The following is a 13,666-nucleotide window of genomic DNA, read 5'->3' as shown; positions in this document are numbered from 1 at the left end:
GTAATGAAACCTTTTTCACACTAAGTTTTGTTGTTGTTGTCGTCTGCCTTTTCTTATTCCCGATATATCGAAATCAAGTCAGCAAACAAAAGTCAAATTCTTGGTTTGTTAGGTAGGTAGACGGTTGTTGTTGTAAGAGTAGGCATATAATGCATGGCACTTTAATATTTTAGGTTGAGTTTCGTGCAGATCTTTTTTTTCATTTGTTCGAATTTTCTTGCTCCCCTTGCTTCTTCAACCAACTCTACTAGCATTAACGTTTAACTTTAGTTGTCAAATTGTTAGATGTCCCCCCCCCTTCTCGTGTGCCAACAGCGATTTTCAAAATTAAAAATCATATTCAACCAATAGCGGTGTTCTCGTAATGCCCGTTGCTAGGTTTTTCTTTACTCCTGAATTCAAGAAAAAAAATCGTAACCAACAGGCGGACAGACAGACAGACAGATACAAATCAAAGGGAATAATGAATAACTCGAGTCGTGCTTTTGCTTCTTGCACTGTATCTGCATATTCTAAAAATACTTACATAATCGCTAATTTAACCTTATAAGCTTGCTATTTCTTTTGTTTCTCTTCTTCTTTTTTTTTACAGTTGTCGATGGATCGTCAATTCTAATCTAAAAATGTACCAGTGAAAACCCGAAAAAAAAAAGGTTTTGGTTATAATGTACTGTAACTGTAATCACAACCATATCCATATGAACCTGTAAATTACAAATACTTAAACAGATTCAAATTGTTTGCCATATGAAGGCAGTGCACAATTGTCCAAAGTAGCAGAAATGAAAAGACACAAGCAGAGAACAGCAACAACTTTAACAAATCTTACATAGAATGTTATTGGGTTCTTTTTTTTCTATTAGGCGCCTTCTCGCATTTGTTGTTGGCTTCTGTTGCCTCGTTACTGAGGAATAGAAAAGAGAAAAAAAAAATTTTGTTTGGCAAATTTGCCGTAATCGCATGAAACGCGGCATAAGGAAAACAACATAAAACATATTTAGTGCTGCTACTATTTCATTTCATTGATTTGAATTGACTTAGGTTTATTGACTATATTTTGCTTAATCAGCATTTGGCTCACAACCTTTTAAGTTATAAGCTTCAGGACAAATAACCCTATATTAACCATTTTAGACTTATCAAAAGACCAACGTCAAGTCAAGAAAATAAAATAGATGCCAAGAAGCAGACTAAAATAGAATTAGTTCAATTCTCGTATGATCTTGAAATTGCAAATAACAACGTCGACAACAACAACAACAACAACTATGGGTCTTATGGCAAAGAACGGAACCTTGGGGAATTGCCAAAAAGTTAGTTAGTCGTGGTCTACAAATTTCATTCCTGTCCATTTTGATGAGGTGAAATATGTATGCATCAAAAGTGCAGGGTTCATTGTTCTTGCTGCTGTATTTTTTAAGCTTTTTGGTTCCAATCTAGAGAAGTTTAAAACCATACAAATGTATCCACCTTTAACTAGGTTTGTCAGGCGAGGCAAGCGAAGCAAAAAAAAAAGGAGTAGTACTTTTGCGTCGATGCATTGCATACGTCCCCCTATATCTAGATATAATTAATAGTAGTGCTACGTAATATGTAACCTCGTTAAATAAAAGTTTATCTTTATCTATCTTTAACTTGCCATTCACTTTAGTCTCTCGTTATTTGACACTTTTCTATTTTTGGTGCAAAACACAATTAAACGATTTGTTTCTCACAATAACCATTTAAAAGCATGAAAAAGAAAAAGAAACACCACTTGAATTGAATTGAATTAAAAAAAAAAATCAAGTTTGGGTTTAGTTTAAAAAAAGATGTGCATGAGCATGAATGAATAAATTAATTTGTTATTGTGTAATAATTGAGGTGTGGCATATTTTTCTTCGCCTCATCAATACTTTTTTTTAATTGCTAATTGTTTTTGTCCCCTGAATTGGATGTTCTAATCTCCTTTGTTCACCCACGTACCCTCTAATCTATACTCATCATGACAAACCTTCTGATGTTGATTTGATTATGGTTCACAGAACATTAGAGCTCAGTTCTACTCCTTATTGATGGCCTTAAAGTTTTCTCTTAATTCAAAAGCTTTATTTTGTGAATCTGGTCTACAAAGATCAGTTAAAGCTCTTTTTTTAGTACTGTTGTTGTTAGTCAGCAGATACAAAATGTACGAGAAAAGAGTATTAGCTAGTGTTGCTTTTTTTAGATTCTACATTCACTGGTGTCTACATTTGTAACGCTGTTTTTTTTTCTTTGTCCAGCATGTAGAACCTAATCTTAACTTGTGTACAAACTTGTTCTGTGCTGTGCTAATTGCTATTTTATTTGTGCCATGCCTTTATTCATATCTGCTAAAACTACTTTATGCATATCTCTTATTACACAACATTAATAGTTGTGCATCACAACAAAAACTAAATATTGCACAGAGCAAATTGTTGAAAAAAAAATCAGGCCACTTTTTTTCTTTTTGAAAGTTTTATTGTGATCTTAATGTTATTTAATCATCTTTGCGTCAACAATCCTTTTCCCCTTCTCTTGCTTTCCCTCTTCCTCCTTCAATCAAACAATAACAATGTTTGTAGTAGCAGTAGTAATAGTCGTTGTCGTGTTTGTTTTTGCTTAGTTGGGATAAGCTTTCCTAGTCAGCTTGAGTGTCTTTGTTTGTCTTGTTTGGCTTCTACATCTTATTATTCAAAGAATTTAATTGTGCCTAACAACACCAACACTGAAGGCTAGAACTAAATTTCAAGCTTAGGGATATATAATTAGGAGAATTCAATTTTGTACCTGTTATCTTCAAAGCAGGCTTAGTTTGATTCCATATCACTATCGACAATTATCACTACTGCGTCATCATCATCAAGCAGACTCTGCTAAACTCAGAGAATGTTAGACAAACATCACCTTATCGTACCTATGTTACGTCTGTCACAGTATGTGTGTGTGTTTACGTGTCTCTGACATTGCATATCATTCTTAGACGTCAATAATTGCCGGACCATATGTTTGTGTGTATAAATAACTAAATCTATAAATGTGCATGCATGTAAAGCTTTGCCAGAATCTGATTAACGTAAGAACTATTTTTTTTCTCACAATTGTATTGTATAATGTAATGTCTGTTACTTATCCTATCTTTTTTGTCTAGTGTAAATGCAAGGGATAGAATAGTGATTTTCACAATTGACTTATAGATTAGTTAATTCAATAATCAAGATTTGATTTGCCTATTGTTTTCATTGTTGTTTACTATTCAGTATATCTGCTCATATTTCCTCGTGTTCCTCTGAATTCCTGTTGACAGTATAGGGACTTATTGGTTCTAGTCTTTTTTTCATTGTAGAATTCTGACCCACATTGTTTCATTTATAGTTGCATCGTATACATAAACAATGCCGAATTATAAATATAAATGCTAGAGGTAAAGGTTTGGAAACAAGCAGTTTTTGATGTGCTGATACATCAAGACACTATGTGGTGGGTATGCTCTGTCTAATTCGCAGGCTGACATGCAGATATGCCCACAAGCTATTCGCATGGCTGTCAACGAAATTTCATCACTTGTATTATACATTTCCACCAGAGTGTTTAGCAAGCTTCGTAAATTCAAGAATTGCTAAGCATTATTATATTTTGTCCCATAATACAAAGTTTCTACATCTTGCTTGAAAAGTTCTATACTCTTTTACTCTTCTGAAACATGCTGTGGTGTGCGTTCTCTGTGTATCCTACACCAGCACTGCTGCTACTATTACTACCACTGCCATTGCAACACAAACTCAATTGTATTTGTCTATCTTTGTAAACCCGGATCTCCCCATAAATCTGGTCGGCGATAAGAGTGATGAACATGATCTCTTTTTAGCGGATAATGAAAAGAGTAATCTGCTTTGGATTTTTAAATCTGTCGTCATGAACCAGCAGGGCCTTTGTTTCACGAGGTGAGCCTCTAAAATGAATCTGGAACCTATCTACACGAGCTCTTCAGTAATTCTAAGTTTCTACATCAATGGTGGGTTCCGGTTTTGGAACAATAACACACGTACAGATGTACTTACATATATACACACACCCCACACACGCAAACGGCTAAAACTGACTCTCCAATTGATTATTCTTGAATATACTCAATCTATGTTTTACTATTTTCACAACACTGAACTTGTCCTTAATGGCTGTTTTCTTATTATTACTGCCATTTTCTAACACCAGATTCGTGCGGGTGAGCGTGTTTGCGTGGGACGCACAAGTCTGAAACAGATTTGTACTATAGCTTAAACAACACTAAAGCTTTTAGCGCATTGTCAAACTTTGTATACTTTATGCACTACTGGTGACATAATTTTTAGGCATAAAGAGAACTGCATTAGTAAATTTAAAAATTTAAAAGTGTGTTTCAACTTGTTGTTACTGCAAATGACGCTTGCGGCACAGCAACTTAAACATAGTTTTGTTTGTGGCTTGTTTTGGGATTGTCTTTTTTAGTCCTTGTGTTGTCCAAGAAAACTTTCAGATATCGATAATTCCATGGAGACTATGAGCATGGCTAGACTCTAACCGGATTTATAATTTCAAAGCACAAAAAAAATAATCTCTCATATCAATACCATTATTATCATCGTCGTTTGGTGAGATTGTCAGTTGGAATTTTCATATTCTGTTTGTGATTGTAGCAAGAATAGTAGTCTAATTTTCTCAGTTGATGATGTAGGAGGAGCGGGGGTTTGAAATAAAATTAGATAATTTTAAGTCTAAAAAGTTAACAATACAAAGTAGTGTAACTGTTGTTGTTTTACAGTCCACAAATCAAATGACCATTAAGTTAACCTATTTGGACTTACCTCTTTTAGTAAAGAGGTGGTTGCTATGTACTTCTGAATGTATCTTTGCTCATGTCCGACCAAGGAAGAGTAAACAAAGCCTCTCGGCTCTCGTGATTTATACATTTTGGGAGAAAGGAATGTAGGTATTAGTATGTTTACATGTGAAGATACGGTCTTACAATTATAGAAAGTTTATCTTCAATTCTAAGCCAACTCTTCTTTTTTCTTTGCAGCTTAAGGTTGAGTCTATTCTTCTGCTGTGATTTAGCATGTGTATTGTGATACAGAAGAAGCTGATGATACTGATAAGGCCGATGTCAACGATATATAAAATGAGTGGCATGTACATGCGCATTTTGATATGTTGCAAATCTTGTTTTGGCAGGAACTTACAAGCCAACCAAATCTTGATACAAAAAAAAACATGCTGGTAGTACAAACAAGTAAATCTGCCAATGGTACATAGAAAGCCAGTCAACGCACGTTGGTCTGCATGGAAATTCGTGTGTTTGACAGATGACTACTGATGCACATACAGATAATTAACTCTAATTAGACTGCAAAGCAAATTATGGCCAATAACCCTGCTTTAAGCATGTAGTTGTCAAGCGACAGGTAAAGCATTTCAAAATGATTCTTTTTTTTATGATTTTTTGGTACTTTTTTAAATGTAAAAATTTACTACTAGACTTCACAGCTCAGAAATAATTATCTGAAAACATTGTATGAATAATATTCCAAATTTGGAAGTCATCAAATCAGCAAGAATGGTTTAGTGGTAAAATCCAACGTTGCCATCGTTGGGCCCCGGGTTCGATTCCCGGTTCTTGCATTTTTTTGCTATTTTATAGCAAGTGCTTTCTGTAAGCATTATTTTTTATTGGTGGAAGAGCTTTACCTGAGATCAGTATAACACTATGATCTACATTATTTTTGCAAGAACTTTGGGGGTGTATATATGCAAGTATCTATAAAAATAGTTCTAAGAAGTTGCTTAGCACTAGTCTCTAGTATGCCTCTATATCTCCACGAAACAAATCTTTGATAATTTCCTTATTTATAATTGTCAGTTCAACAATACCTTGGACATCCTTGGGAAAAACCCGACCGTACCATATGAAATCTTTTGATGTCTGACAATCTTTGGGGTAGTACAATACATTCCCAGCATAAGCGTGACCACCAACATGCGATACTTGCCCAGTGTATATCGTGTCTTGTAGATTATGACGAACGAGTACCTGATTGAATTCCGATTCCAACTGTGGAGCAATGATTCCACACCGTAAATCTCGTTTTGCATGTCCACATATCACCAACAAATCTTTATCCAATTCATCCTCAATAAAATTTGACTCATCTACAATTATGGAATCAAACAAGTCATTATTTGGTGCCGAGGGTTTGGTTTGAACAAATGGATTATAAACTGGGGCTGTAGGCTTCGAGTACAAGTACTTTTTAACAAATTGGTCCAGTACACTTAGGTCAAATCTGATGATTTTCATAGACGGATACAAAAACACCAACTGTTGCGACGAGCCTGGTTTTATATTATATTGATCTAATATCTGTTGGTGACGATTGTTGTTAAGATGGATCACGGAAATGGTCACTCGTTGATCATCGGTTTGAATCATTGTTCGATACTTTGTTATTTCACTCGGTATACTATTGGGAATAAACTCAGTTTTGGAAGGTAGCTCTGATATCTGATTAATCGGATTTGTCAATACCATTACATGTTTGGTCGGTATTGCTCCTGTTTTGTTCAAATTCTTATCAAAATCAATGGCTAGGTTTGTTGGGAATTCTGGTTGACAATACGTGCAACCTGTATCATATCTCGGTGATGGACAAACATCTTTGAATCGCCAGTGTATACTATAATTACGTCTTGCAAATAAACGAAACATTAATAATAAATAGTATGTTCTCTGTTGTGGTTGAACGTACATTTTTTTTTCTCTCTTCTGTTTTTTTTCTTCTTTACTCCACATAGTGAAGCTGTCACTGGGTAATTACTGCGAAATATTATCGACATGCATATGCTATAGCACCATGCTACAGCTAGTCCTTCCAGAGTGTTGGTACTTTTCTTGCTGAGGTCTCAGTCAACTTTGAATTGGCGTAACCTAGTAGATCAGATGAGTAATGTTAACTGCACCATCTTCCCCTATTAACTAGAAGTTATACCAGCCCTGTAGTTGAACTGCAACAATGTTTCTACTAACCAAAACCATCATCCTCTGGCTTGCACCCAGCTCTGGGACTGGCCATTTCCCTTGAGTTTAGACTTTGGGCCTGGGTTGATCCCAGCCTTGTACCAGCCCAGATTTTCTGGCCAAGGGTGGCAGTAGACCAGTCCCCAGGATGTAAGTTGGTACTAGAGAATGGTACAAGCGTTGGCAACCGGCACAACCGTATCCCAGGATCGGATAAACCGTCCCAGCGGTGGCTCTCGTACCCCCACTTTGCACCTAGCACCCTGCTTAGGAGAGATGCGCTGCACTATGAGAAGAGTTTCGAATCCGTGGATCTCCAACTACATCTTCCTCGGACCTAMTCCTTCCTCCCAATAGCACCATCCATAACATCGTATCTCCTATCCCCCAGAATATCCTCTCCTATACCAAGTATACAAGTAATATATACCTTTTCAGAACAGCAAATAAGATTTTACAATCAGCTTTTAAAGATCAATATGATACAGCAGCAACTTAGTATTCTTTTTCTGATCGTTTTTGATCKTTTTTCTATTTTTWATATCTTGTATTGTATTTGTTTATAATTTGTTTTGTCTTTTTTAAATTTTTTTTGCATTTTTGCATATTCTTTATTTTGTTTTGCGTTTTTGCATCTTTTTTATTCTTTCTTTCATTTGACAGTTYGATAATATAACTTCTTTATAATATATTAAATAACACCTCAGTAACACCTTGACTATTTGATAAATCTTCAAATTGTGACGGCAGCTTCAGTATGGGACTTTAATTTATGAAATGGATTGTATTTGATATTGATTGGACAGCTTCATATGTAATTGGATACTAGTTTGGTTAATTCGTTTTCATTTGTTTAACACTTTCTTCTTAATGTGGATTWATGACAACAGTGACATCAATTTCTAAATCTACTTCTGGAGTCTTATAATATAACAAATCTATTATGCATTTTTTTTTGGATTTTTTTATTTGATTATAGTTTTTTCATTMTTRATTGTATTTTTTTTGCATAATGTGCTCCAACAAGTATTCAAACAATAGGTTCCAGGCAAGTTAAGAGAATCARTTTATGGAATTGGTTTTTRAAATCAACATKAGGAGACTTATCTGATATACCATTAGTTATACTATGCTTTTTTTTGTATTTTTTTCATTTTATTTTATATTTTATATTTGTGTTTGTGTTTTTTAACCGCATATGTGCTCCAATAAAAAATTTAAGTGATAATGGGAAGAGCCTAGGTTATTCAACTACTTTCTGAATGGACACTGATTATGGAAAACTGCTTTAGGAGTCTTATGATTTATAATAAAAACTTTATTATGAGTCTTTTTTATGCTTTTTTWATTTTTATTTTTATTTTTTGATTATYTATTTGGTTTCTTTTCCTCATAATGATGCTCCAATAAATATCCAATCGATAGTTTCACCCTGCATGCCTGGAATCCACTTTGAATGGACGTGTTTGTAAAAGCAGTTTCAGGAGACTTATTCAATATAACAACAACTCTATTATGTGTCCTTTTTAGTATTTTTTAATCTATTATTCATATTTTTATATTATTGATTTGTTTCTTTTCAGCATAATTGTGCTCCAACAAGCTTCCATAGAAGAGATGAGATTCCTGGTTCCTTAATGAATGAAATTGATTTTGAAAGCAGATTGTAAACTAGAAAAAGAAGAAAAGAAAAAGTTGCAAAAAAAAGATTTGGCGCCACAAGGAAGTTTATACCAAAGTGTGTAATGATTGTGAAAATTATCCTCTCATATTGGTTGCAAAATTTACAATTGTAATTTTTTTGATATGGTACTGAAATGTGAGTTGAAATAGACTTCTCAAATCATTAATACTTGCATTAGCCAAGAAGACTATTGGAAAGACAAAAAATATCTCCAACAATAAGCAATAATGGAAGCAATTAATACTATTATTCTACTCTACAAGATAGGTTTTACTTTTTGAAGAAAACTTAACACGGTGCTATTTACTCCATATTTTGCAAGAATAATGAACCAACCTTCACTTCAAATCTGCTTTACCCTCATACCTAATAATATCCATTTTAAACTAGCAATAACCAAGAAAAAATGTTTCATTAATAGTTATCTGTTATTATAAAGGTATTATTTTGGTTTAGTTTGTTGATAGATAAAATATTACAAGTGTTAAAACCGCACTATCTACCGCCAATTATTCCTTGCTACGACAACAGAGAGGACAAAATTCACTTTAACCCAATTTGATAATATACAATGTAATGTTTGATTATAGTGGGCGTAATTGCCATACACATCAAATGAAAAGGAAAGGCAGTCAATATTTGATAATCTCAATGAAACGCGACAAACAACAACAACAACCACAACATTTATTAAGTAATGAGAGAGAGAGACGCGTGTTTAAATTTATCTCATTATTTTTTTTTTCATATATACACTACGCATTCAAAGAGAACGAAAAAAAAACAAGGTTTAGAGAGAAAAAAAGGATATCATAATAGGACATCCTCACAACTTACTCATACACACATATATATAGATACATATATCTTCCCTCCACCCCATTTTCATCCAGCATATATCTTTTATAGAATCATTAACTCAAGACCCAAACTCCATCTTTATTTGTATCAACATGTCGATAGTATCATTAACAGGAATTGAAGTATTAAACAATCCAGCAAAATTCACCGATCCTTATGAATTTCAAATTACTTTTGAATGTTTGGAACCATTAAAAGAAGATTTAGAATGGAAATTAACTTATGTTGGATCATCAGATTCATTAGATCATGATCAAGAATTAGATAGTATATTAGTTGGACCTGTCCCCGTAGGGATAAATTCATTTTTATTTAAAGCTGATGCTCCAAGTCCAGAATTAATTCCTGCTAGTGAATTAGTTAGTGTCACCGTGATAATATTAAGTTGTTCTTATAATGATAAAGAATTTGTTCGAGTTGGATATTATGTTAATAATGAATATGATACAGAAGAATTAAGAGAAAATCCACCAGCAAAAGTAGCTATTGATCATGTCGTAAGAAATATTTTGGCAGAAAAACCTAGAGTTACTCGATTTAATATTGTTTGGGATAATGAAGAAGGTGCTGATGAATATCCTCCTGAACAACCAGAAGATGAGGAAGAAGAAGAAGAAGAGGAGGAGGAAGGAGAAGAGGAGGAAGAAGATGAAGATGAAGAAGACGATGATGACGATGAAGACCTTAATGGTGATGCAGTGGTGGATTTGGAAAAAGAAGAAATACTGACACCTAGGGATAACGATGAAGATATTGAGATAGATATAGCTAGTGAAAGTGAAGTAGAGGAAGGTGGTGTAGAGGAAGAAGCAAAAGTAAATACTCCAAAAGACTAGCTAAACATAACTCTATATAGTAGTCTTTTTCATTTTGTACTTTGTACTTTGTATTTTTAATTTTAATAAAATTCATAAAAAAATAATAATTCATTTCGTATATTCCATTCTTTTATAATGATTCAATTATTGAATTTATCGTTTGACTAATACTATCTACCATTTTAATAGTAAGTTCATAATCAACATCCATAATCATTTCATTTTTTTGATTCAATTTACCAATCCATTTATCTGGATGCCAACGAATTCGTTCTTGTTTTAATAATTCATATAAAGTTTCATCTCCATTCAAAATTGTTTCATAAAATTTCAATAGATTTTCATAATTTATTAATGCCAATATTTGATCAACTGATAATGATTTCAATTGATAAAAATAAGGTGTCGGTAATGGTAATCTATTCTCTTTGAAATATATTTCTCGTAATTGATTACCATCATCATGAGTTTCCTGGTCGCAATGATTATCATCATCTCTCAGCAAATTCAAATAAGGATCGCCTATTCGACGATCACCAATATGAATATCATCATCATCTTCGTCCCCATGAGGCATCAATCCAGCTGCTGTCACTGGCAATTCGTTCATTATTTGATAATTGTTACTATTATAACCTTGACACAATTGATGATAACGATTATTATTTATAGGTGTTTCATATTTGAATTGTGGAAGTTTAGTATTGTTCATTGAGTTTTTCGGTTTAACAAATTTGTATCCATTGATTGTCTCACCATATTCTTGACCTGATTTTGATGATGATGATGATGATGTTTGTTGTGGTTGTGGTTGTGGTTGTGCTCGTGGTTTTTGTTGTTGTTGTTGCTGTAGTGGAGGTGGCGATGAAGCTCTCAGTGATGCTGGTGTTGACTGGGAAATTGGAGTTGATTCTAGTTTACTGTTAATACTTTTATTATCAGTGCTACCACTACTAATACCACTGTTATTCTCATCATCATTATCATAACAATATTTTTCATTTGGCAATTCACCTTCACCTCCATCATTATATAATGGGAAAGACAGTGGTTGTGATAGTATGGATTTTTTAGCATAATTCAAATCTAATATATTTCTTGTCAGTTCATGTTTAAATTTCAATCTTTTCCGTTTAGGTTGTCGAGGACAAGGTGTTGAATCACTAATATTTGAGAAACTAAATTTAAAAGCTGAAGTATTAGTGGCGGTGGTATTTGTGGTGGTGCTAGTGGTGTTACAAATTGACATATCATTACCATAAGTTATATCATTGACATCATTTTTATCATTAACGTTATTTTTGTAATTGACATTAGGGGTTAAAACCATCATATCGGGAGATTCCAGATGTAATCGTTTTCTTCGTGAACTTATATATTTTGGTTCAAAGTGTTTAATATTAATCTCGTTACTCTCACCTTGTTCAGATTCAGATTCAGATTCATGTGTAGTTATCGTTTTATTCCCTAATGAATATTCGTCGTCATCGTCATCGTCTTCTTCTTCTTCTTCACCTTGTTCTATTAGATGTTCTTCCTCAAATCCGTCCATATCAAGTTGAGATTCCAAGTGTAGTTGATTGAGTTTATTCATGGGTGATGAAAATGAAAGCGTGCAACTCGGATTTAATGGAGTCGATGCAAAGTCAAGTTGATTATTGAATCTATATCCTTTCAGTTTATTTGGAGATGGTGTCTTTTGTATTGTTTCCCCATCATCTTGATAATAATCATCATAATCGTCGTTACCATTATTGGTATCTTCTTCTTCTTCTTCACTTTCAGATCCAGTAGATCTTTTATAATACCAAGGGGTTTCTATTGGAGTGCTGGTCGATATATCAGGTAGTGCTGGAGGAGGAGGAGGAGGAGGAGGGGTAGATGTGGCTTGTATGACAGTTGGGTTTCTATCATTACCATTGGATAATGGGGTTGAACTAGGATACAACTTTGGTATCGATTCTTCTGATAACGCCATTGTGTTTAATGCAAAATTGAGATCAGTTGATTCTGATTCAATAGGAGCACATAGGCAATCTATATGATAAATCAAATATGCAAAGTCTAGCAACAAATAAGCTAAATAATCAAATATAGAAAATACAATATATACAAGTGCCACTCCCTAGTTGTTGATATTGTTTCTTGTGTGGCGATTGATTATGATAGCACTATTTGTTAGTTGGTCGTTGTTTATACTTTGTTACTAATAATTTTTTTTTTGTTTTTCTTTACACGCACGCACACATCTCTTACAAAAGTGTTTGTTATGATTTCACGCATTCATTCTTTCCTTTTTTAGGTTTTGTTTATTTTTTTTCGTTGCAGGGGGGAGGCAGAGGGGGAGCAGCCACGACTCCTTTTTGGTTTTGCTACCACTGCTACCATCCCAGGCGGTTCTACAAATCACGTGCATAAATTAGATTATCGGTATTTAATACCCACTCCATATAGTGGCCATTTTCCTGAATGGCATGGAACTGTTTGATTAAATGCCATTATGGATATAGCAGCTTCTTAAGTTGATACCAAAGGAAAAATTTACAGGTGTCCACATTTATACCACGAAACAATTTTTAATAGATCGGCGTAACAGAAATATTTCTCTAAGAAACAACAGAAGGAATTGATAATCACAATAGACATGATCTACTACAAAATACAGTAAATAAGAGAATGTTTTCGTACATAAGACAAGCAACAAGCTAGTCTTATTTTGTTGTTCTTATCATTGGCTATTTTCCATTCGATTTGTAAAATAATCAAATGAAAAGCTATAACACCCAATAACTCTAGGTCATGATTAATCATTCTTTTTTTAGTTATCTATAGACAATCTTTATTTGAAAACAAGATAACGAAAACCAAAAAAAAAAAATACCAAAGATATACCAATCAATAATGGAAATTGTTCCCCATTTATCCTTATCTCTACAACCCCAACAACAAATCTAATGAAGCAACAAAAAAAAAACACAAAAGATACGCAGTTGGTAGCAGCAAGAACTAGACTTTCATTTTTTCGGCGTAGAGAATGAATCTCCTCGATGTCGTATTTTCGTTTATGGTTCTCACATTGTTCCAAGAATCAAGTTAGTATGGAGAAACAAAACCTTCTCCTCCCCCAATTGTTATGAATTAAATGCATAATAATATGATTGACAACAACTTGTATGTTGTTTATACAACTTCCTCGTGATGTTGGTGAAAAAAAGGTAAGCCTAGACTTTGGAAATAGAGAAATATAAAAAA

The 13,666-nt window shown here is 33.7% G+C and overlaps 3 protein-coding genes and 1 non-coding gene across 4 annotated transcripts; 2 read left to right on the top strand and 2 right to left on the bottom strand. All coding sequences in view use genetic code 12, as the record gives it.

The window, feature by feature from the left end:
- The first annotated feature begins 5,587 nt into the window (after positions 1–5,587).
- Positions 5,588–5,658, top strand: tG(GCC)1. The gene has a single exon. It is a non-coding gene; the product is annotated as a tRNA-Gly (tRNA).
- A 175-nt stretch (positions 5,659–5,833) lies between these two features.
- CAALFM_CR07870WA (uncharacterized protein) lies at positions 5,834–6,826 on the bottom strand (the record flags this gene model as incomplete). The annotated part of the gene is made up of 1 exon (XM_709145.1): positions 5,834–6,826. One exon carries the CDS (start codon positions 6,824–6,826, stop codon positions 5,834–5,836), a length of 993 nt encoding a protein of 330 aa, XP_714238.1.
- A 2,862-nt stretch (positions 6,827–9,688) lies between these two features.
- ASF1 (nucleosome assembly factor) lies at positions 9,689–10,432 on the top strand (the record flags this gene model as incomplete). Its single annotated transcript, XM_705962.1, has 1 exon — positions 9,689–10,432. The coding sequence occupies one exon, from the start codon at positions 9,689–9,691 to the stop codon at positions 10,430–10,432; it is 744 nt and encodes a 247-aa protein (XP_711054.1).
- Positions 10,433–10,544: 112 nt separating this feature from the next.
- On the bottom strand, positions 10,545–12,392 carry CAALFM_CR07850WA (uncharacterized protein; the record flags this gene model as incomplete). Its single annotated transcript, XM_705961.2, has 1 exon — positions 10,545–12,392. The coding sequence occupies one exon, from the start codon at positions 12,390–12,392 to the stop codon at positions 10,545–10,547; it is 1,848 nt and encodes a 615-aa protein (XP_711053.1).
- Positions 12,393–13,666: the final 1,274 nt, after the last annotated feature.

This window comes from Candida albicans, chromosome R, assembly GCF_000182965.3.
Source record: "Candida albicans SC5314 chromosome R, complete sequence".
In the NCBI taxonomy this organism is placed as follows: domain Eukaryota; kingdom Fungi; phylum Ascomycota; class Pichiomycetes; order Serinales; family Debaryomycetaceae; genus Candida; species Candida albicans.
Note: the sequence above shows the minus strand (reverse complement) of the source record. Positions and strands in the feature narration are given on the sequence as shown.